The sequence below is a fragment of the Polypterus senegalus genome, chromosome 12, assembly GCF_016835505.1.
Source record: "Polypterus senegalus isolate Bchr_013 chromosome 12, ASM1683550v1, whole genome shotgun sequence".
NCBI classification, from domain to species: Eukaryota; Metazoa; Chordata; class Cladistia; order Polypteriformes; family Polypteridae; genus Polypterus; species Polypterus senegalus.
The window spans coordinates 108,407,400-108,432,509 of NC_053165.1; the positions used below are offsets into that span (position 1 = coordinate 108,407,400).

At 41.1% G+C, this 25,110-nt stretch overlaps 1 protein-coding gene across 5 annotated transcripts; it reads left to right on the forward strand.

The window, feature by feature from the left end:
• Positions 1-2,386: 2,386 nt before the first annotated feature.
• On the forward strand, positions 2,387-20,895 carry LOC120541504 (membrane progestin receptor gamma-B-like). Of its 5 annotated transcripts, none has more exons than XM_039773210.1 (9): positions 2,387-2,551; positions 6,715-6,935; positions 10,009-10,136; positions 12,648-12,853; positions 13,769-13,895; positions 18,062-18,106; positions 18,942-19,038; positions 19,310-19,454; positions 19,677-20,895. In XM_039773210.1, the coding sequence occupies exons 2-9, from the start codon at positions 6,885-6,887 to the stop codon at positions 19,916-19,918; spliced, it is 1,041 nt and encodes a 346-aa protein (XP_039629144.1). In that variant the 5' UTR covers positions 2,387-2,551; positions 6,715-6,884; the 3' UTR covers positions 19,919-20,895. The 5 variants fall into 5 exon arrangements, with proteins under 5 accessions (XP_039629144.1, XP_039629142.1, XP_039629146.1 ...); XM_039773208.1 differs by lacking the exon at positions 2,387-2,551 and adding an exon at positions 3,248-3,365; XM_039773213.1 differs by lacking the exon at positions 2,387-2,551 and adding an exon at positions 3,249-3,365 and having other exon boundaries at positions 13,769-13,812.
• The last annotated feature ends 4,215 nt before the right edge of the window (positions 20,896-25,110 follow it).

The following is a 25,110-nucleotide window of genomic DNA, read 5'->3' on the forward strand; positions in this document are numbered from 1 at the left end:
AATGCCGGATTTGACAGCGTTACTTGACAGTGTTTTACTGATAAAAGCAAGATGACGCTTTGACCTTAGTGCCGGACCCGGTTGACCATTCATAAGCAAAAAACAAACAAACAAACAAAAAACATCCAAATCGGAGATTTTCAGTGCGACTACCCCACTCACGAATGGTGGTATCACCATGCAACCTTTAAATCTAAAAACGACCTTTACATCTAAAGTCAAGTGGATGGATGGATTCATAAACTTATTCTGCCCATAAAAGCACGCTCGATCGTGAGAACTCAACGTAGCTCTGTATTATTGGTTACATTCACCCAAAAAGCACGTTTATTATGAAGGGAATTACAATTCGCTATTTTATGAAATAGCACCATGTTTACTATTGCATTTGTCTGGTCAGAGTCTATGCTGACTGCAAATTCACTCAAAACAACGAAATGTTAAATATAATTAATTCAGTCATGGACAGAATTTCCAAGTTAGATTGAGTAGTTTTAAAGTGAAACATCCTTTTTACATTGATGCATTCAATCTGTGTTGACAAAACATGGAACATTTTAGGAAATTTAAATTAATGTCTTTGTCTTAATTAAAGTAACTCAATCCCTCTTGTTAAACGTACATTACAAATGTTTATTAAACGTTGTTCATTTTTTAGTCGAGAACACATTTTTCTTAAATCAATCCAACTTAACTTTACTTCACTAAATATGAATAATTTTGGACAGTTGTGTGATTTAATAAATGAACAGAACACAAGGTTAAGCGAGTTCACTTTTTATTGCATAAAATTTGGTTAAATTACATTGTTCATGTAATCTTAATATTAATAATATTGTGTTCAAAACGTATCATAAATCGGCTTCCACGACCCCAGAAAACCCATGGCGTTCGGAGAAAGGCCAATGTACTAAAAATCTTGAACATTCTTTTCAAGTAACAAGTGAGGATTATCAGAATGTGTCGTCAAACAAAGGGGCGGTTCTTTATGCAAAATATCATACTTTATGCAAATGCAGGATTGTCATGTAAGAAAACTTCATTATTTTACATTAAATCAACTTAATTTACCTGTGTAATGGGAACATGAGAATGAGGATTAGAATAACATTAATTCTGAGCAATAATAACAAAAAGAAGTGATTAATGACAACAGTCTCTGAGGCAGATTATGCTTCTGTGGAAGGAAAATAGTCGGATTGCTTTGTTTCAACATAAATCCTTTGTGTATAGTGTGACATTTAACAATGTAACTAGAAAACGTTAAGTAAACCGTAACAACAAACATGAGAATTTTAAATTAAAAGTTAGATAAACGTAATATTCCCAATAGTTTATGTTTTGAGTGTATGCATAACTAAACCTAAGCGGAATGGAATGTCAGTCCATCACACCGCCTGCCCTCACACACAGTCCCACTCCGTCACACCGGGGAAGGCACGATCGCAACATAAGCGGGTTTAAAGCCTCGAGTCACGATAAGCGGACCTTTGTGCATGGAATGGAATGTGAGCTCTTGACAGAGAAGCCTACCTCTGCGCCACCATGCCGCACGGAATTAGGCTTTATATCCATCAGTTAAAAAGTGCGTATTTGTAATGTGTCTGTGCATAAACACGATTTCCTTTTTGAGTCCCTCAGAATTTTTTTTTTTTTAATTGCCACCATGTGTTCGTCCATCCATCCAGTCGCGAAGCTGAACTCAATACAACTGCATATGGGAATGTAAGCGTCAACTGTGCATCTGCATTATTGGATATACGCAACAAATTAATCACATTTTGGTGGATAAGTTTGACAAAAAAATAAATCTTTCTTTCCTTTTCTTCTCAGCAATGTGAAATTCCAGTTAATGCAATTAACATGCATTTCTAATGACAAGTAAGTGTATTTATATTTTGATTCTTATTATTTATTTGTGCTTAGTGACTTATTGCATTTTTTCAAAGCATTGGAAAACTGCTCTCAGTCTGAATCAAAGTCTATTTATTATTTTGTGACGCTGAAGGACTGCTGCCTTATAAAGCTGATTACAGTCCCGTGCATATCTGTCAATTATCTGTTCAATTTCAGTGTTAGCCCTGCTGTGTTGAATTACATATAGACTGTTTCATGATGATGTGTAGCATGAACGTAAAGGGTATCTTCTTCCTTTCGTGAATAAAACGACTGGATTTTGAATTGCTTGACTTTACAGACGCTATTTCCTTACCCATTCAAACCTAGCAGGGTAAAGCGCTTGTCTGAATATACCGTAGACACTTTTCTCATTCTAATATAATGAATATTTATCCCTCGAATGTGAATGTTAAGCGGCAACATAACCTCACGTGAACTTTTCTTTCTTTCGTTAATTGAAGTTTTATTCCCACAGGAACTGAACTTTTCGGCTTTCGTTGCTGGACAATAACAACAGTGCTCCTACAGTGACACCTGAAGTGAACACAGCCTGGGACGGAGCTTTGGACTGGCGCGATGGCTTCGTCAAGTTCACGGACGTCTAAGACGTACGGCTACAGGCAGCGCGCACTGTACTTGGCAGATACGAACGGTAAATCGCCCCAACCCGCTGAAAGCCGACATTCTTAGCAGTTCTCACTGTTTGACTTCATGCTGATGTGCTTGACTTGAGCAAAGCGAAGCCGAAGGCGTTTAAGACGAGTGCCCGATACTTTATTCAGGCTTTATAAAATCACGACGTGTCAAAAATTATGAGCTAGAACTGAAATGAACAAGAACTTTCACCTGTGCAGCTACGAGGCGCGGACACGGCAGTGTTGGTTCATGTTGCCGCGTATACGGATCGGTTTAATCGTATGGTACGAAGTAACTCTCAGGGCTTCTAGGGCGTATTGTAACGTACTTGTTGATGGCCCCTATCCGCCATGCATGTTTGGGAGCGGCCGTACCAGCTCAGGTAAGCCCGGACCGCCTCACTCCGGCGCCCGCTGTCCCGGGTGGTCCAGTGCGCTGCCTTTCTGGTTTGTGCAGCCTTGGGATGGGCAGGGACGTAGCTAAACTGTGAGTTTGTCGTTGTTCTGGTGTTGTGTTTGAGTGACGGAGCGTCTCTATCTCTCTGTTCATCTGTTAACCAGCGCGCCAGATTCTTCTTAGAAAACCAAAGCCGCCTCTGTAAGGAGCTCTCTTCTCTTGCAAGGTGCAGAGGGCGTTGTTGACTTTGCCCAGAAGTCATCGCCATGCCAACCGTGCGATGGCAGACCACGCCCACCAAGAGTGGCTTAAGTTTAAAAAGCGTGCCGTCGGTAGGCATGCAGCCGGGGACAGGTGGCGTCCGCTCCTTGGAGAAGAGGACTGTCCAGCTCTCCTGCCGAGGTGTCACGACCGGCTTGTCACTCCTGCTAAAGGTGACTGTAGAAATCGACTCTTTAATTTGGGATCGAATCGCTTCCTTCTGGGGTCTGAGGGCGCTACTTCTGACGCTTGGTTTGAGATGAGGGAATGGACATGTAGTATTCTGCTTTCAAATGTACTTTATTTTTGGCCGCTTTTATTATTTGTCTCGCCGCAAAACAATCCGTTTTCATCAATCCGTTCCCTGTGGGCTGAAAACTAATGCTGTTCTGAAAGTCAGGGAGTGTATTGATGCAGCTTGCCACGCTGCAAAGTAAAGGAAGAGTGTGGGCATCCATTTGGCATCTAACATACATGGAGACCATTGGCACAAACGACGGGGTCATGACCGGAGTAACAGGGTTTAAAACTCAGACGTGACATGCTCTTGAATTTTATAGAGAATCCTGAAAACAGAGAAGGTGCATGTAGAGTACCATCACTGCAGATATCTTCCATCCAGCACTTGTTCATTAACGGCTTTTCTTTGGGTTTTGTGGTTCACTTTTTCCGATTGCTTGACAAATAATTATTTCATGCTGGGAAAGGTTCTTTGCACATGAAGTTGGTTCTTTCGGATTTGAAAAGTTACCTAATATAGCTACAACAAATCTTTAATGTATAGTAGGTTACTTAGCAGGATACTAAGAAATCAAGAAAACCAAGACTTAGATGGTGTGACTGTTTGCTGCAAGAGTGCTTTGAAAATAGGGAAAAAATGGTGTTTCACAAACCTGTTATTTGTTCATGTTTATTTATGGAGGCTGTTACGGCCCAAATAAACTAAGGTTCTCTTTGGAATCTTCATGTGGATGGTTCTTTTGAGAACCAAAAACCGTTCTCCTATGGCATTGCCCTGAAGAACCACTCTGTCACCTTTATTTTTAAGAGTAAGCCTGTCCCAGCAGCACTGAACCAGCCATGGTCTGGCCTAAGCAAACAGGTAACCTGGATTATGGAACACATCAGCAGTGAGACTGGGCTGGAATTTGAACCCAAGTCCATGGAGCTGTTTGGCCAATGCTTTAAACACTCTTACTCCTAGCCACACTCTGGTAGTTAAAATATGACACTACAATACCCCCTCAGTAAGAATTTGAGACCCTCGGAGACACAGGCTCCAATCGTATTGGGTTATTGTAGTCTGGAGCAGTGGTGTAACTACAGGCAGTGCGTGCAGCACAATGGCACCCGGGCCATCGGGTCCCACAGTGACTGCATGGAAGGCTTTATTGTTAACATGGCTACTTATTTGACATCAGAATGAAACAGTGAATGGTGATATAATTCCCATAACTCCGTAAAGCTTAATTATGACTATTTACCTTTTATGTAACTGGTATTGATGGTGGTTAGTTTATAAATGGATTTAATTCAATTTCAGCCATGTTAAGGAGTTATTTTTTCCACTAATAACCGTCAAAATCTTGTTATTCCAGCTGCATGGGCTGTGACAAACCTGATGGACAAGTTTGTCAAATAATGTAGTGACTAAGTGAAAATCTTTGATGTCACCTTGGGCACCAGATCATTTTTGGAAAGCAGAGCAGTCTTAGCCGTTCACCAATGAATGCACCTCCTATGTTTTGTTTGTTACTAACAGAGTTGTCGGCTTACCTATGATTTGAAGACATCAGGGTCTTAGACCCCTCTGTGTGCAATCTTACATGTATATAAAGAGTGGCCCCCTTGGGGTTTTGAACTCGCTCCAATACATTACCATGCTCAGGGGCTTAAGCCATCAAAGGTCCATCTGACTCCACTGTCCTGAACACATGATGGCAATCCTAAAGTGGGTGAAGTATAAGAAGTACTGTTGAAGGTGGGCTGTTGAAGAGATAACATGCAGCCTTGTAGAGAGTCGTGGATTCCCTGCTGTTTGATTTAATCATGTTGATCTCCTTGTCCCCTTACAGAAGTTCTTTGGGTTGGGGGGGATTATTCAGTTTATGCCGTCATTTTATACAGAATTTGGTCATCTCATGTAATAAAATAGTCTGCAGGCTTTGATTGTTACATATTATGAATTTTAGTTGGGTGTGCCTGTCTCTGTCAGTGGACCACAAATGTGTTCATGTGCTGCTTGATGTCAGGATTCCCACAGAAAAGGCATTGTGCTTGTTTTGGGGGTCTTTCTAGTCTCAATTCCCAGTTGTTAGTGACTTACTGGGCTCTGAAGGTCTGAGGTTGCACAACAGCAAGTGTTACTGTGTTAGCGTCTCAAAATGCAAAACATGAGATTTGAATAACATGAAGGTACATCTAAGTGGTGCCTATAATGAGGGATTGGCTGGTGCCTGTTATCTGCCAACTTCTCACTGCAGCTCTGCTGTAGTCCTGTGCCCGTTTTAGTTTGGGGTGGGAGCTTATCACCTGCCGACCCACTGTTGGAGACATGACCAGCCCAGCTCCACTTCCTGTCTGCTTGTTCCAGTCTGCTTGTTCCAGTTTTGCTACTGAATGCCCATCCCTTGAGTGCAGCGAATTGTACATAAACCCTCCCTTCTGCCCATGTACTTTACTCAAAGGGACTCTGCTGGTAAAGATACCACTTCTGCTTTCAGAGGCACCCTTGGAAGTAATTCATTTGAAAGCTGGTATGATGCATTGGGATTCCTGTATGCTACTGCCATCCGACTGGGCTGCCCTCCTCACTTCAAGTGCTCTTGGGCACTGCCACCTGTCGTGTTTACATTGTTTTGTAGTCAGTGGTCATTTAGAGACCTTCTTGTTGGGCACATTACTTCCAGCGAGTACGGGACATGGCAAAGGGGAGCTTATCTGGTTGTGCATTGCTCTTCTGCACAGTGTTGTGTAATTCAGATTTCACAGCCATTGGCAGACTAAGGAACCTCCTACAGCTCAAAGGTCAGCAACCATCCCCGGCACAGGATAGTAAATGTGCTTGTGAGCCGTTTTAAGAGAGATGGCACGGGATTGGCGGACTGCCTGCTGGTGCATGGCATTAAATGGGACTTGACTGGAGATGAAGGTCAGTATACGCAGTGGACTGGTGGGCTGAACGAGGGAAGAAAGAGCAGGCAAAGCCAATCAGAGTTGGTGCAGGAGCAGCATGTTGGTCACAGATGGCTGGGAGGTTTGGAGGGACATTGAAGTAAATGAGCAGGGGGTGATTGTAAGGTGGACAATAGGAGTACAGGAATAAAATGGACCAGGCTAGTAGGTTGATGAGGGATGTACATGGACAGGACAACAAGCTAATAGGCTGGCCAGGGCAGACTAAGCTGAGGACTCTGTAAGGCTATGGAAAGCGACGTTGTGTTGGATGATTTCTTAGCCTCTTACTTTAAGACCACTTTGACCAGTGTCTTTTAAAGTGGTGTTTTTCTTTTTTTCTTATAGAATAACACTTGAGGACATTTCAGGAAGGAAGGTAAAACCCCAGCTGCTACGGTTCAGCATCCCAAGAGACAACCTTGAATTCTACAAAACTAAATGCTGCCAAGCTGACCGCATGTCTGGACTGGTAACCTACACTGCCAGGTGCCCAAGGGTGACGCCCACATCCAGCAATGCTCTCGGTAAAGCTGCCCAGGCTCCTCCGCGCCCACCAGGTGCCCAAAGTGAGTCGAACCAGACAGAATATAGAAATGTTCATTGTTAATTATTTTTAAAATGAGTTTATTTGCTTTATTTGTTCCCTTTGCTCTGTTAGACTATTGAAAGGTGCTATATCAAATAAAGACTGCACATTTTATTTATTAGTGTCACCTCTGGAGCCCAATAGTAATGCTCTCTCTGGTGGCATAAATACAATAATATTACATGGGTGGGCATGTGAATAAACTCTAGCTCTGTATGTAGCACCTTTCATCCTGGACTTTGTGAAAGCCTTTATCCTACTGTATGTTTTCACACACTGCTGCCAAAAAGAAATCATTCAAAGTGAATTAAAACTGGAGCTCGCTTTCATACTGTTCTTAATATACACTTTAAATATGAGTTAAAAGTATTGAAAATGACCAAAATTCCTGCCACCTATTGAGTCAAAACTGAGTTGAAGACTCGTCTGTAACAGTTCTCTAGAGTCACACTGCCTGGCGATGGACCAGTGCCCTGTCGGTGTATCTAAGATCATCAGGCTTTTGTTATTCTTGAACACAAATCAAAGTTGTTTTTCCATCACCGTCATTCACATTCAGGCAAACTGCTCCAAAGTCAGTCTCAGACAATATAATTAGGGAAATGCCCAAAAAAGTCATACAAAATTCCTTTTGTCATTGCTAAATATGCGTGCAAAACCCAAAATATCTGTTGTTGTCTAAATACCTCAGGTAAGCAGGTTTCTTTAAGCCATTATTAAAAGATGTAAAATCAAATGACTTTGTGCAGAGTCGACTGTGAAGCCGATTCTTTGAATGGCTGCCCTGAAGTAACAGCTTGTTCAGATGCTGCTGGGATAGCCCGCATGACCCCACAATTTATAACCAGGAGGGCTCAGTAGATGAAAAGATGGACAAAGAATGAGAACAAACACAGACTCTTGACGTGAGGTCTGTTGAGGAGGTTGGGACAAGGCAGTGTCAGAATTGCAGTGCAAGCTTGAGGGAACAGCAAGGTCATGTATGCAACATACATACAATGAATAAGACCCCTGCAGCCTCAAGGCTCCACAATTCGATCCTTGAATTCCGGCCTGCATAGACTTTGCATGTTCTCCCTGTGCTTGTTTACTGGTTTTCCTCCAACAATATCCATAATTAGGTAGTGCCTCTAAATTGGTTCGCTGTGAATGACTAGCAGTAGACTGGTTCCCTGACTCCCGCATTGGTAGGTTCTAGCCCCCATGACCCTGAACTGGATAAGTGAGTTTCATTACTGATGGATGTACTTCATTCAGAACTGCATTCTGGCACAACAAGCTTCTTTTTATTGGCCCCATTAGTGGAATTAGTGACAAGTGACTGAATGATAGTCTACTATGACAAAGGCTGTAAACATAATCTGTGCTCAAAGCAATTACTTGTGAACGCAGTTTTTTTTTTCTTTCCGACAGCTCTTCATTCACCGGTAGGAGAAAATCCCAACAAATGATATACCGTTCGACTCATCCTGATATAATCTAGTTATGCAAGACGTCAAGATGTTTCTTTACTCTATTTTTTTCCTTTTGTACCTGAAAAACCTGCATTTTTTGGTGTGCAGGAAATTACATGTTTGTGATAAAAGAGTAAACCAATAGGTGTCTTCAGCAAAATATGACCAGAAGCCCTTGAAGTTGTACATGCCACATCAATCGACCACAGAGGTTCACCCCCTAATGAGATGCGAGGGGTCAAAATTAGTCGTCTTCACAAAACTTCAAAAAACCAATGGGGATTGATAATATGTGGCATGCACTGTGTCCCCCTGGCATGGGGTGGATAATGAAGCACATCAGCTGTGGTCAGTCAGAAGCCATGTTCACTGCACAACAAGGGAGACTTAGGAGGTAAAATTGAGTAAGTAGCACATGGTGAATGTCCACAACTTACACTCTGCCCCTATATCGTACCTTTAGCCTTTTATCTCCATTGACGTCGGTGTACCTCTGGACTAAACGCTGGTTTTATAGCACCTGGGACCTTCAAATGATTGGAGTTACTGTTTCCTTCAGAAGCAAAAGCTCCCTAATTGGAATATGTTCTTTTACATTGCGGCATTTTAAGTAACTGAAAATATAGAGATATGATATTAAAAGGTGATATCCCTCCCATAGAGATTACGGCGGTTACAAATCACATCAGAGATATATACTTAGCTTTCTTTAATGATGATTTACGCAGTATAACAGATGAAAGGAAGCTATAGCAGACACTACCAAGGTCGGATCTTGATCTATAGAGTCTGCCATTTTCGTCACTGCGCTGAAAAGATTTTCGGGACAGATGAAGACAATATCATCCGGCCGTCAGCTTCAAAGGGTTTAGCCGTGTCCAAGCCTTTTTATACTGGCTGCTCCATGTGCTCGTCCTCTCTGGTCTCCAAACAAGGACAGTAAAGGACTCAACCCCACCTCCAAAAATACAATAATAGCACAAGGCCTACACTGCAGTTGTTACCTTCATTCTTCAAACTGCTAAAGTAATGGTTTTCTACATGCAGGCAGACTAGCCCCTGTGTGCCAAACTTAGCCTGCTCATGTGAATGAATCCATAAAAGTGTTTTACAGAGACAGTGACATTAACCTTAATATTATAACAATTACCCAGGGCTACAAAATCGTTTTTTGTGTCAGTTAGTTTAACTGCCCTTTTTTGTGTCAGTTAGTTTAACTGCCCTTAACTTTGCATTCATGGCATTAGCATCTGAGAAAGTCACGCGCCTCATGCTTCCAGTACTTGAAAAATGCCCACCAAACAGCTATGCTGTCTTATCAGTTTTGGAGGACAGCAGACTCTGGGGATGTAACTTCATCTTCCTTCATTGTATGTTAAGCTATACCTTTTAGACAGCAGGATGTGAAAAAAAGTTCAACGGTGTGAGGACTTCCATAATGTATTGTATATTCCTGGCATGTGGCGGATAATAAAGTGCATCAGCAGGAGCTAGGCACTAATTCTGCAAAAGCTCTTTCATAACACCATCGACTTGTGTAAGATCAGATGAACATTTTTGTCTGCCTGCCTTACTTGTCCCTGCATTTTGATCATGTAGGTGTTTCATGAAGACAGCATTTTAGATGGCTACCGCCATCCCCAAAGCTCCGCCTTCAGCTGCATCCTCAGTGTTTTCCAGTTGACCAATGAGACCCTCAACATCTGGACGCACTTCCTACCAACTTGGTAAGAAGCTCAGAAGGTACAGGTCTTTTATCTGTTATGCAGTTTTGCACAGAATGTAGGTCTTGGTGCTTGAACCTCCTCCATTGTCATCAGGTTGAAGTTGTAGCATATTGTGGTGACCTCATTGACCTGTGCTGCCACCAGTGATGCTTCTCAAACAGCTTGAAATGAAAATGATCTCTGGCTCTAGTCACCATACAGTATGTCCCAATTAGGGCTGTTCCAGTTGCCTCACAGCCCAAATGTGCAAGTCCACTTCCCAGCTCAAATACCAACTCCCATTGTGTCAATGGAGCAGCTAACTGTGCCTCTTAGTGTATCGCCTGCCAGATGAACTACTGCCCAACCTAAACCATACTGCAACAACTCCAAATGTGCACTAGAGTATTGTCCGCTCACCCTTATGGTCCACCATTAACTGTCAGGGACCCCATGAGATATGTCACCTTGTTACCCCTCTCAGATATTCACTCCAAGCATGTAGGTTTTTATACAGAAAAGGTGGCCAGCTGAACCACCGCCCCTCCTAAATCATTTCACTTTAATCATTAGTTCAAACCCTGGTTCTCATTGGATTGTTGAGGCTGAAGACATACTGATTTCCACAACACCACATTTAAGCCACTGACACAAAGGACATTGTGTACTTATTCAAATGACAATTAGCTTTCTCAGCTGCTGTGTCCTGAAGCCACCTTAACTCACTTGTCATCTGGTCCATTAATTCTGAGTGTATTCAGGAGTCATGTGACATTACTTGTTCACCTACAAGTTGATCCCCCCACTAGTCCCACCATGAACTGACTTGTGATGTATTCCTGTGACTGCCAATTGCCAGAACCCACCTTCTTATTGAAACAGTGCCCTCAAAGCTACCTGAGCTAAATTCAATACACAAATTGAGAGGCCCTGCCAATGGAGATGAGTTCACGTGGAAGCTGCCTTGCTGGTACATGTTGCCATTTGTGCCTGTAATCATTATCCAAGAAGCAAGGAATGTGGTGCAGCAGGTCAAGTAAATGAGGAAATGCTGGTTTTATGCATGGCTGATTTTACTGTGGTTGTTTAATATTCTCTCCAAGTGTATGGGGTCATTCAGACATTCCAGTCATAGCCGTGTGTGTGTGAAGCTTGGCAGGTCACATTGTCATAAGCAGGTGTATTAATGTCTCACCTTGGGTAGCTAGGTGTTTCAAGTCTACCTGTCTTGTCTTGTATTTAAGGAAGTGACTTAGAAGTCACGACAGCTGGGATTGAGGCTAGAAAAGGGGGCTGTGAGGTAGACAAACAGTACCGGGCAAAAGTCAGGACACAGGCAGAAATTTTCATGTTTTTGATACAATTAAGACATTATTAGTGTTTCTAACAGGTACTACTGCTTGAAATGGCTGATTTTTAATTTATTCACCTATGAATGCAAAGCCATTCCTTCAGTGTCCCAATGGTCAGCTCCCTTAGCTTATCTTTAAATAGTCATACTAAATACTAATTGGTTATTAGAGAAACCTTTGTAATTGCATTAGCACTGCTGAAACCTGTTATTCTGTTCATTTGAGCTGCAAGGTACTAGCATTCCTAAAGTTCAGTTCTAGGTTCAAAAAAGGCCAGCAAGGAGCTACACATGAAGAGACTCTGGACTAGGATTTGATACCACGTAGAGGCAGCATCAGCAGATGTCATTCAACAGCAGATCTGAGTGGTCAAGAAGGAGAACAGAACCTGACAAGTCTCTCCATCATATATGGGCTCAGGCTACTCTGTAGACAAGCATCAAGGATTTGAACTTAATACATGCCAGTAAACGAAGCCAGTGTAGTGTTTTGAAGATGAGGAGGGATGCATGTTGAGTAGCAGATGTGCAGCTATATTTTGAATCATCTGCAGCAGCTTGGTGACACACACTGGTGCTCCTGACAGCAGACACTTGCAGACCAGACGTGACAAGACCAGAGCCTGGACTAGGTGTTGTGCTGAGATTTTCAACCTCATAAGTGAACTTTAGGAATGCCAGTACCTTGCAACCTAAGTGAACAGAATAGCAGGTTTCAGTGGTGCTAATGCAGTTGCAAAGGTTTCTCTAATAACCAACTAGCACTTAAACAGGACAAATTATGGGTAAGCAAAGGGAGTTGACCATTCGGACACTGAAGGAATTACGGCTGAAAAATGGGGCTAATGTGAATAATACTTTTAAAACCAGTCACTTCAAGCAGTAACATCCATTAGAAATACTTGTTATGTCTTGGCTGTATTTTTAAATCAATTTAATGGTATAATAATAAAAACAAGGTATCAATTTCTGAGTGCATCTAGACTTTTGACTGGTAGTGTATTCACAAGGATGACAGAGGAAGTCACACTGTCCACCTAGACTACTCTGTGGAACTCCTCCGCAGGCCACTAAAGTAACTCCTTTAACACCAATCCCTTTGAACCCCTGTAAGTAGCCCCCTTTGTCTGGCTTTTCTCTGGGCCTGCACTAATCGAGATGATATGCTGCCTATATCTCAGGTACTTCCTGTGGAAGCTCATTGCCTATGTCTACACACTGGATGTGTTCACCGAGCCCTACCTCTGGCCACTTATCGTCTACCTTGTCTCTTGCTGCATCTACCCCTTCACATCCAGCTGTGCACACACCTTCAGCAGCATGTCTCCTCGAGCCAGGCACATATGCTTCTTCTTCGACTACGGTGCTCTCAGTCTCTACAGCCTTGGTGAGTGTAGCTAATTACTGGGGGTGGGAATGTGGCCAACTATCATATATGAAGAACTGTCTGTGTCAGAAGGACAGGTCATACCACTGTCATATTCCTTGTGCCTAGCTTTAGAATAATCTACTATATAATAAAATGTTACTGTCTGTGTGTGTATCCAGTCCCTTCAAACAGCCTGACTGATCAGTTTTGCTTTAGTGACTGAAAGAGGAAGTGCAGGGCAAGAGAGGCTGAGACACTCGAGGAGGTGTAAAGGCATAGGAGGCACACATAGAGTCACCTTTAAGTACTTGCAAGAATACAAATGATGTTTTCACAATGTGTAATCGGAGCTCATCTACCATTGGTGGTAGTCAAAAAATAAACAAGAGGTGAGCAAGGTGCTTCGAAAGAGTCTGGGAAGCATGTTTATGAGAACGTGCTTGAGAAAAGGGGCGCCAGGCAAGAGAAGTTACGCACACAAGGATACAGAGGAAAGGTGTACGAGGAATTCTGAGGGTATGCGGAAGGCAATAATTTATTACCCATCTTCTTCAGGTAACATGGCAATTATAAGGAATAAAAGCGATATGCCCCTGTGCCCAACTCTTGCACAGAACTCCTGTGCCTGTTGTAGGCAGTACATATGCATCATGTATTTCAAAGTAGCATTACAGACTATTTGTAAAGTCTTGTACAGGTAACGGACTATCTATGCCCAGATCCTGTACAGTAGCACCGGGTCATGTTGTCTTAAAGCATCTCTGTAGAAGCTGACTCTCAAAAACAGGACAGAAGTCAGATTTGAAGAGGATAAACTTAAGTGAGTGTGAGGGACCCGTAATGAGACTAGTAACCCTACTTTTTCTATGTCTCCTTATAGTGCTGACCGACTCCTCGCTTATATGAGAATGATTTGTTATTTCCTTTCACCAGGTTCTGCCATTGCCTACTCCACCTACAGTGTGCCAGACAAGCTGGTAAGCAGCATGTTCCACAGTTGCTATGTGCCAATTGCCGTGTGTAACACTGTTGTGTGCACTGGGCTCTCCTGTTATTCCAGGTAGGCATCTCATGTGGGCTTTGTTTTGTTTGGTGCAAAAGATTTCAGCATTTCTGGAGAAATACCCTATCACACGTTCAGCATCTTGGCAAAGCCTGCACCAATGCCCAATTATTTCAGTTGGCACAAATGTCTTGTACTTTATTGATATGTGCAAGTGGGATCTGTTGGTGTGATAGCAACGTGTCTGGCAAGTGGTCATTCCAACAGGCCAGTGACTTTTGGAGTGGTTATTATTCTATACACACTTGGATGGCAGTAATAAGTCAGGAAGCAGATGTACCTTTATCAGATGCTCGCCACTTTGGGCCTCACAATGCTTCACCTGTAGTGGAACACATCCATGACAGCAATGTGCCCATTTCCTCAAAAACATTTATTAGGACCAACAACAAGCATTAACTCAGCTAAGGTCGTGTGACGAACAAGGTGTTGCATGTTTCCTGTCATAATTTGAAGGCAAAATTGCTGAAAAAAAATTCTAAAGAACTGTTGGACATTTAACATCATGAGGGCACTCTTTGTATAGAACAGGGGTTGCCAAGTCTGGTCCTGGAGGACCACTGTGGCTGCAGGTTTTCATTCTAACCCTTTTTTTTTTAATGAGTGCCCTGTTTGTCCTGCTAATTAACGTCTTGTGAATTCATTTTAATTGAATTGCTTTTTTAAGATTTGTTCCCCTGAATTTCTTCATCGTTCCTCTGAATTGCTTAATTTCTTTCCTTAAATGGCACCCAAGCAGAAATCAAATGTGAAGTGAACCGACAGAAGGCCAACTAAGTCCAGGCCTCAAACTCCAACCAATTTCTCTCCAAACAGCTGCTTAATGAGGTGCCAATTCTTGTCGTTAATTAAACTGTTCCTTAATTTTGTGGCTTGTTGCTGCTCTCATGGTGCATTAGCAGACATTTCCAAAATTGTTGATCTTCTCTTTTCTAAGAGCACTGTCAAAATGTTTTGGGGACCTGAGCAGATCAGCATTCCTGAGACCTTCACGTTTCTTTATTTTCAGATATTGTACGATGGACACCAGTTGTTTTGGCTCATTTTGTATTTCATTATTGTCTGGCTGCTAGTTAAGGAAAAATAAACAATTAAGGAGTCTGTGTCTTCAAGAGCAAGTCAGATAAAATTAGTTCAAAAGAAGTTAATTAGCAGCAGCAACAGGCCTCTCATTAACAGAGGTGGGTAGAGTAGCCAAAAATTGTACTCAAGTAAGAGTAGCGTTACTTCAAAATAATATTACTCAAGTAGAAGTAAAAAGTAGTCATCCAAAAAATTACTCAAGTAAGAGTAAAAAAGTATTTGGTGAAAAGACTACTCAAGTACTGAGTAACTGTTTGATCATAATAAATGATTTATTTTTTAGAAATGTTGTAATAAGACAGACAAAAATATAAAATAATGTGCAAATTCTGCTATTTTCAAATAATAAAATAAAAAATGAGTAAAAATAAATAACATCTTTACAAAATAAAGATGCACAAATAACACAAAGTTCCGAATCTCAGTTTTTCACAACAAAGCTTTTGAAGCCAATACCTACAGTAGGTAACAAGTATCGGTATGTTTGAACAGTGCAAACCACTTACAGTTAGTTACAAGATACACTGTACACTGACCGTATAATACTGCATATTCACTTGCCCTCCAAATAGCACAGCTGATAGTAAATAACATTAGAACAAGGCAGCTTGTGTATGTACAAGAAATCTCACTTTACCTTGTCTGTCTGTGCATGTTTGGTTAAGACGTGTTTGTTCTTCACTCAGTGAAGTGATGGTTAAGCTTCAGCAGGAGTTGGCTCTCATTTTTCTTGTATTCTTTCTTTCCTTGTCCACTGTCTGTGAGGAGTTTGTGCTGCTATGCCGCTACAGTTTGTGTGTGGTCACGTGACTGCATGGCTATGTCTGATTTCTGAAACGGAGCCATGTGATTATTGTTGCTACGTCTGATTGGTGAAATGGTCATGCAGTAGATCCACTGGCAGCTTCTCTCTGACAAAAATATAGCGTATCTAATGGAAAAAAAGTAACGATTCGAGTGTTGCCCAATGTAGCGGAGTAATAGTAGCGTTTCTTCTTCACAAATGTACTCAAGTAAAAGCAAAAAGTATGGTGCAGTAAAACTACTCTTAGAAGTACCATTTTTTTAAAAAAGTTACTCAAGTAAATGTAACAGAGTAAATGTAAGTCTTTACTACCCACCTCTGCTCATTAAGACAATGGTTAGAATGAAAACCTGCAGCCACGGTGGTCCTCCAGGACCAGATTGGTGATCCCTGGTATAGAATGCATACCACTTTAGTGTTCCCTGGGATAGGCAGTGGGATTCCAAAAGAGGAACTGGATATGCCTCAATAATTGAGGGGCTCTATCTGAAACCAAGTGGGACAGCAAGTTGGGTGCAACAGGATACACGCAAGAGTACACTGAAACCTAAATACACAATATAGCAGGGCAGAATATTACAACTGTGTCTGTGTAAAAGAGTGGGCAGGAACAGCTTGTACCCGTGTCTCTGTACAACTTCTGATGAAGGTAAGTTGATTAAACAAGGTGTGTGTCTGTGTGAAAGGGTAGATAAGAAAAGGAGCACCTGCATCTTTAACCAAGTGTGGAAGTGACATGTTAATAAGTGAATTTACACCTCAGTTGGTATAAGTGAATGAAGTAAGATATGTGAGTGTGAAAGGAAGTGGGCAAGAATAGAGCACTCTTGTGTTGTTAACTGAATGGAGTAGGAGGTGGGCACTTGGTACACCTTTGTTCATATCAGCAAATGGACAGAATACAGGGGACTTAAGAGTGTAGGGGGAACAATTGCATCTCTGTGTGCATAAATGTACATCTGTTTGAGAAACTGGCAGAAATGGATATGCCTGCATAACAGTGCGCACTTGGGTACACCTTTGTGAGTGTAAGCTAGAGGACTGAATAGGGAGCATGCATCTCTGCGTAATGGAGCCGTTTAAGTAAAGTACATCCACACCTACAGTATATCAAATTAATAATGGGGGTAGTCTGTCCAAACACATATAATACAGTTAAGGATATAAAAGGGTTCCTAGTGACTGTTGGTGTTTGTCCCACACTGCTGTTAATTTAACTGATTTTGGAAGTTTATTCAGCTCTCCATAAGTCAAGTCAGGATGGCACTACAGTGTCCAGAGAGGTGCTGCTTTTGGAAATAAGGAAAGATACTTATTGTTGTCATTAATTACTGCTAATTATCTTTTGTCAGTTTTCCACTTCTTTTTGCCTTTTCTGCACCAGGTATGATTTGCTCCTTTATTATTTTGTAAGCAGGCAATACAGAAATGGCTGACATCTGCATTCTGCAGAGCAGCAGCTACTTAATGCGTTACTATCATTTTCAACTAGCATTCTTTTTTGAATTTCAAAGGAATAAGTGATATAAAACTTTAATTTTCATTTTTGTTTAAAGCTTTTACCCTTTTTGCAGATTTCTTAGAAATCTGAAATGCACTATTGGTGAATATCTGTCTGCAAACTGAGGGGGTTGGCTAGCTGTCTAATTAAACAACGATCTTACGAGCAAAAAGAGATGGCATAACAAATCTCTAAAGCCAGGAAGGTAGTCCATAACTCCTTACTCCTGGTATACGCTGTGTGTGTGTGACTGAGTAGATAGTGGGACACAGCTGTGTCTCTCAAAGGCATTGAAGAAGCAGGTTCAGTGGAATTCCTTCAACTTAATGGTGAATCACCTACTCAAAGACATCAGAGGACTAAAGCCTGGAGTGAACTATGGAGACATGGAGTTGAAGCTTTAAGAAGAATCTGGATGAGATATTGGGGCAATCTAGTGATAAGATAAACAACTGAGCCTGATGCATTGAATGGTCTCCTCTCATTTGAGCAGTTTTGTAGGTTCAAATTTGTGTGTTTGTGTCAATAGGTAGGGCATAGGGTACAACTGTGTGTGTGTGTGTATGAGCAAGTTGGGCAATGGAGGTAGCTGCATGCGTGTGAGCAGCTGTGATTGTGTATCAGCGAGTTACTGTAGATGAGGAATACCACGGTATGCTTCTGTGTGTGCGTGAGTAAATAAGGACAGCGTGAAGGGCAAATGGAAGATGCTTTCTGTGCATGGCTTATTTCATGCTTCTCTGGGCCCTCTAACCTCACGTTTCCCCCTCCAAGGCTGGGTCTGCCCTTTCTGAAATATAACCCCGAGATCAACAAAAGGTAAAACCACACTCATCATGTGCCTCTCAAAGTATCTCTCTACCATATTACTTTAAGAATGCAAGGCATTTTCCATTGAGGTTTTCTGACCTGCAGTCTGTCAGCACAGCTGCATCACAGGAGAGATCTCTGGGATGGGACTAGTAATGGTGGGTAGGGCTGCTGCCTCAGATTTTGGCCACCAAAGTTGACTAATAGGAAGACATTGCTTCTTCACCCTGGCCTAGCAGGCTTAACATTGAGATACAAAAGATTTTTCTAGGTATTTAAATTAATGTGCCGTCCATGCACCTCCAAAAGTGGCAGACAGCCCTATCCAGAGTTCATCTGGTGTCTTGTACTCCTTCTCGGTAACCGGGCTGTCAAATTGAAACACAAATCAGAAACGTAACCAAAACTACTCCAGATTTTTTAATATTAATTCAATAATTTCAAGTGGAAATTGATCTTCATTTAATAATCTGCATGACTAAGCCTCAATCAAACCATGGCCTGAGCTATAATGGACTTGATGTGTTTGAGGAATTCAACCGCTGGCACTGAAATCATCCAGGTAGCTCAAATCCATTGTATTAAAAAGAAGGGCTGTGAACATTTTGTGTGGTGTTTTGTGATTATACCATATTTCATTATCTAACTGATTACAATGATTTCTGCAAAAAGCAAATTGCAGATTACAATGATTTCTGCAAAATGTAAAAATTGCAATTTAATTGTGAGCCAATCTTTTGTGGATTCTGCAAGGTGCAGGTCCAGAATCTTTTGGATGTACTGTTGTTCCACCAGATATGGTATTCTGTGTCAATTATGTTTATAATTTCACTGTCTTCTGCAGAATACCTGAAATAGAGCGCCCCAGGTTCAGCAAGGTCTTACGTGTCCTTGCCTTTGCCTTCCCATACCTGTTTGACAACATTCCCATCTTCTATCGGGTAAGTGACTTGTCAGTGTAGCCACTTTATGAGCTTTATCTATCTACAACTTCACCTGCTGTGGTCAAATGTTGGCCATTCAGAATAGCTAGTATGGATGCTTAACTTTGTAAGATGCAAATCAAAATCAACATCCAAGCAAAAGAGCCAAATTCAGAGAAGCATGAAATTCCACGAGGGAGCGGTGACTCATAAAACACCTTCCTTCTTCTCCAGTTAAGACTATCTTTGTTGTACCTGCCACCTACTCACCATCTTTGCTGCCTTTCAGATCTTCCTGTGTTCCGGAGAAGGCTGCACTAACAATGAGACAAATGCACTGCATTATCAGCACATTATGCTGGCCTTTCTCACCGCCTTTCTTTTTGTCACACACTTGCCAGAAAGACTGGCCCCTGGCTGCTTTGATTACGTGGGTAGGTGTCTTTTTGCAAATCCCAGTACAGTATCTATTCTGGTAGGCCAGTGGCTTTATTTGGGAGTTAAAACAGCTCTCTAAAAGCAATATGATCACAAAAAAGATATTCTCAAAAACTCAGATGTTAAACTTGCACCATAACTACCAGCTGAGCTGTCACTTGTGGCATAAGACTCAACTCCCAGCTTCTGAATTGATTATTTATTGTATTATTTTTCAGGCCACAGCCACCAGCTCTTTCACATGTGTGCAGTCATCGGAACACATTTCCAGATGGAGGCTGTCATCATGGACATGAACCTCAGACACACTTGGCTGATGAGCAATGCTCCTCCAGTGACCTTTGCCTGGACTATTGGTGCAGCACTGGTGTGCATTACGTTAAGCCTTCTCCTGATTCTGATTTTTTCTTTGCCCCATTTTTGGAGTCCATTCTCCTCCAAAAATGACAAGACAACATAGCTGCCTGAAGGAAACTTATGAAGGAGTGGACAGCACAAGGCTTGTCATGCTAATGCCATGAATGGAATTGTAAGGCCAGTTAAGCTCCTTGCTGCTATAAGAACAGATTTTGTAGCCCTGGGTAATTCCAGTCATTTGAAGGTTCCAAGGGCTACAAAGCCAGTGTTTAGTTTAGAAGCACTCCAGCTTCAATGGAGACAAAAGGCTGAAGCTGCTGCATACATGCAAAAATTACATGAGCTTCTTACACTCTAGTGAAAAATGGGTAAGAGTGGTGGCTACATCTCATGCACTATTTCCAAAACTTTTAAGAACTCCATATAGTTCTCTGGATCCAGTTTTAATAACGATAACAGAAAACAAAACTTCATTTTGCTGGAGTACAGAACATGAAGAAAATCTAGAAGCTTATATAAGCAAGGAGAATTTGTAGATATCATATACAAGATTCATAAAACACTAAAATGGAGGATATCATTGGTCTTGGCAATTGGTTAATATCAAACTTATGTCAACTGTATTTTCTAACTAATCTTATCCCAATGTGACAGAACACATGACCATGTTAAGTAAATGCTAAGCACTTAGGTCAAAATTTCTAATGTTTGAGATGCATCAGTAGAGAATTTGCTTGCTGTCTGCTTGTTACGAGGAAACTTCTGGAACCACTTTTGGTTCTGGTCTTATAACACAATAGGTCACTAATGGCAAATGCTGCCTATTATTATATGAGACACAGAACAATGTATAGCACTTCTTATCGACACATGAGGAGCTGGGGGACCAATCACAATTGAGGCACAAATGTTGTTGCCTTATTGTTAGTGCCTTACTTATAAACAGTCAAAACTATTTTTTTTCTTTTATCACAGTGTTGTTTTTTTTTTTTTTGTACTGCATTTTAATGAACAAGTCCAGTATTTTGTAATAAAGCACAAAGTTATATAAAGCTTTTCAGTAAAAAGAATTCCTGAAAATGCACTGTACTTTTTTTAGGGGTCATATTTATTTATTCATTCATTTTCTAATGTACGTATTCAGTGAAAAGTCACAGGGAGCTAGTGTTTATTTCAGCTGCACTGGGTACAAAAAGAGAACCAAGCCTAGACAGGGTGCCAGTCCATTATAGTACACAGTCACACACACACACACACGCTCACAAAGGGGGACACTTGCAAGCTGCAAATTAACAGAAAGCCAAGTGTTTTACAGGTGAGAGAAGAAAAACCATACAGATACAGAAAGAACCAGCCAAAGTACCCGGCTGGTTGCCAGGGTATATTTGTATAATGGGATATGGTAATTATGTGTTTTTCAAATGTTGGGGGCTCAAATATGTCCCTTCCATTCTCTATATTGTCTCTACTGTAACTATCAATTTCTCTGCTATCATGGAACTATTCTTGGAATTATTAGCATACTTGTTATCATCATCATCATAGAGTCATCTCAAGTTATTTCTTGTTCTCTTTCATCAAAAAATGATTTGTTCCGGTATAATAGATTTCTCATATCCTTATATGATGTTTCCACTTTACAAGTTCTTTAAATATAACGACAGAGTTATAATGATAGGATGGACAGAAGTTCCTCTTAATGTTGAGATATTTGGAATCACACTAAGGCTTCATTAAAGACAATAGCTTTTTTGTTGTTGTTGTCGAGTGTCTCTGTATATTTTAAAAAAAAAATCTTGGAAGGAGACGAAATGTGATTTTCTCAGAGAGACACTTTCACATCCCGCGAGACAAGTCACTTAAGCCAAGACTTTGTGCCAAAAGATTTAACCACACCTGAGGCCGGAAATAAAAGACAAAGAGTAGATGACAAAGTAGAACGTCGTAACGCATTCAAAAACATTGGACCGGTACACATGCAGAGCAGGTGGAGATAATGGAAGTAAGAAAATTCAAAAGTCTCAAAAAAAGGATAGTAAAGATCACATTAACACAAACAAATGGAAATTGTTACTTGGTGAAATAACGGAACAGCAAAAAGAGATTGAATACATTGTTTGGATTTAAACTGTAAGTCGGAGACTTGTAGATCGTCTAATTCGTGTTGCCATTGGGGAAAAAAACGTAGTGTTTCTTCCCAATGAAGAGGCATATCCACGAGAATTAAAAGATTTGTTGTTTGGTGTAAGTGAAGTCCTGCAAGAGAAATCATTTCTCATTTGTGTGAATGCTATTGTCAGACACAATTCTTTTAGAGAGAAAGAAACGATATTCACTCACGGGCAGTTATATGTTGCATTGTCACAATGTAATTTCAAACACGGAATCAAAATTCAATGCGATATTAATGAAAAGGTAAAAACGAAAACAGATTGAATATATGGACATCAGTGATATGACAGAAGTGCGCAGCACAAGATGCAGATCACGCAGCACGGCGCAGCAGCAAGCCAGCAGCTGATCAAGCAAAGAGGAGGTAAAAAAAAAACTGTGTTTCCTATTGTATCACCATTTAAGAGGGGGTTTCAGAGGAGCGACCACATCTCCTTGGGGTGCGTTCAGCCCCCCTCTTCACAACACGAGCGAAGCCCCCTAATATTTATAAATACATTGTTACTTCTGCTGACCTAAGGACACTCCACATACAATTGCCTATTAAGAAACATTTGGATGTAAGATCATTCAGCGCTATCAGCTGAAGTGTTTTGTCGTGATAACGCGGTTTTGTGCAGATCCCCAAAATACAATTCTTCTGCACAAGTGAACATTTGAAAGACCTTAAACTCTAGATTTTAAGTTGTATTAACAGTGATACACATACATAATTTCACAAGCTTTAACTCAGAAATTTCGGATTGATGCATTTTTTTTCCCATTACAACCAATCTTTCTGATGAAATTTTTGAAACCCCAAACAGCTTGGATTTTAAGTTGGTTCAGCCTTACTGTACATATAAAATTTCACTAAGAATGACTCAGCTGATTTGGAATAATGCACGGGGTTTGGGTTGCTCCCTGTTAGAACCCCCCATTACATTATCTTAAAATGGACATGCAAAATTTTGTCAAAATGTGTTCAGCCATGTTTGTGTGATTTGAGAGTTGAAATTAGATCCTTAGTGTGCAAAACTGATAGAAACCTCTAACAAAGACAAAAAGACAGTTGGAGAATATTACACTTTTATCTATACAGATGGGCGGCACGGTGACGCAGTGGTAGCGCTGCTGCCTCACAGTTAGGAGACCCAGGTTCGCTTCCCGGGTCCTCCCTGCATGGAGTTTGCATGTTCTCCCCATGTCTGCGTGGGTTTCCTCCCACAGTCCAAAGACATGCTGGTTAGGTGGATTGGCGATTCTAAATTGGCCCCAGTGTGTGTGTCCTGTGGTGGGTTGGCACCCTGCCTGGGATTGGTTCCTGCCTTGTGCCCTGTGTTGGCTGGGATTGGCTCCAGCAGACCCCTGTGTCCCTGTGTTCGGATTCAGTGGGTTGGAAAATGGATGGATGGATCTATACAGATTTGCAAACTCCACGTGGACAGGCCCCGAGCCCAGCAATCTATAATAAGTGATATAATAGTTTAGTGTTTTTAATTATGACATGGTCACCTGTGAGTAGTTTATAAAACCTCTTCGGTTAATAAAACATACTATTTTAGACAAAAGAACTAAAACCATTCTGGTGAGTGCAGATTTGAGAGTTTGCTCTCACCCAAATAGAATTATAGTAACTATGGTCATCTCTTTGTATCTGCAGGGTCAACCAACCGTGGATCAAAAATATCAAAAATAAAAAACAACCAAAGTTACAAAAAGCAAAACTTGAATTTGCACTATGATGAATCCATACAAATGAAATGATCTATAGGTATACCCTGTAACCTCCCACCACAGGAGATGAATAAAATGGCTCATAGGAGTAAACTTAGAGCTCCCATATAGCAGCCAATTGCTGAGCCACCACACTGCTCTTCAGTTAATTAGCTCTGCTCACACAAAGCAAGCACCCTTGCTCTGTTCTGTAGAATGATTGATCCAGTTCTCCTTTATAAAAGGAAACCTCTTCCTCACTCACCTGTCTTACCTTTACTTCAGAGTGCTACCAATCACCTAGGCATGAAACGGTTTCCATCTTTACACTTCTTGCAGTACTACAGCTCTTAACATAAAACACAAAAGACATACACATATTCTGGAAAATAAAGATACTCAAAGAAGACCAAACAATCACTAACCAAAAAGTTAAGCTGAAATCGGACTCCCAAAGCCATTCAAAGATACCTGGACAAATCTCTGACTTTAAATCTTAGGTAAGGTTATCTATACACATGCATGTGCAAAAGGCTGTGCAGGCTAAAAGCAGCTTGGACACACTCAGACTGCCTGTAGGTAATCAGTACACTGTACATTAAATACTAAACTAACAAAACTGTTGTTATTGACAGGAACATAACAGACATACAGTGGCAAGCACTACAATGTTTCTTTAAAACAAAAGCCGTTCATTCGGCAATCCCGCCTGTAAGACGCCATAAGGACCTTGCCATCACATTGTATGCACCCTTTGTTACTGCGAACAAATGACTCCTAAAAAGCAATCAAGTGGTCGAAGGAATCCCCCAGAGGCTAAGATGGACTGTAAAGTGCCATGTCTCAATGAGAAAATAAAGATGTTAGATGCCACTTGCCGAAGTCATTATTCCCTAAACAGCATAACAACTATTGACATAGCATTTACTTTGTATTAAGCATTCCAAGTAATTTAGAGATGATTTAAAGTATATGTGAGGATGTACAGTACATATGTTATATTCAATAAGAGAATTAAGCATCCACGGATGGGCCTAGAACCAATCCCCCATGGATACGGAGGGCTGACTGCACTCACTCTACTGTGGTATTGTTGCCAGATGTCCCTTACATATGGGACATGTCCCATATTTGATCATTTTGTCCCCTGTTCCATACTGACCTTTCAGGGACACCCAAATATCCCGTATTTAGTTCATTTTCAAATTTCGTAATAAAAATATATTTTTACTACTTTCTTATGGTACTTAGTTGTAACATTATAAGTAATTATACTATCTTTTCTCCGATTCTCTTGATGAAAACAACCCAGATGTAACGAGAAACTAGTGTTTGCTGCCTGTTTGCAACTTGTTCAGTTGCTGTGGTTGGCTGAGGACAGCGCTGCTGTGCAGTTTTGTATCAGCGTTGCAACATACAGTGACTGTC

Bases quoted from the DNA above. Each gene is read 5' to 3' on its own strand.
- LOC120541504 (XM_039773210.1), top strand. From the start codon at position 6,885: ATGCTCTCGGTAAAGCTGCCCAGGCTCCTCCGCGCCCACCAGGTGCCC. The intron at 6,936-10,008 runs GTGAGTCGAACC...TTGATCATGTAG, and splicing joins GCGCCCACCAGGTGCCCAAA to GTGTTTCATGAAGACAGCAT. The intron at 13,896-18,061 runs GTAGGCATCTCA...TCCCCCTCCAAG, and splicing joins GGGCTCTCCTGTTATTCCAG to GCTGGGTCTGCCCTTTCTGA.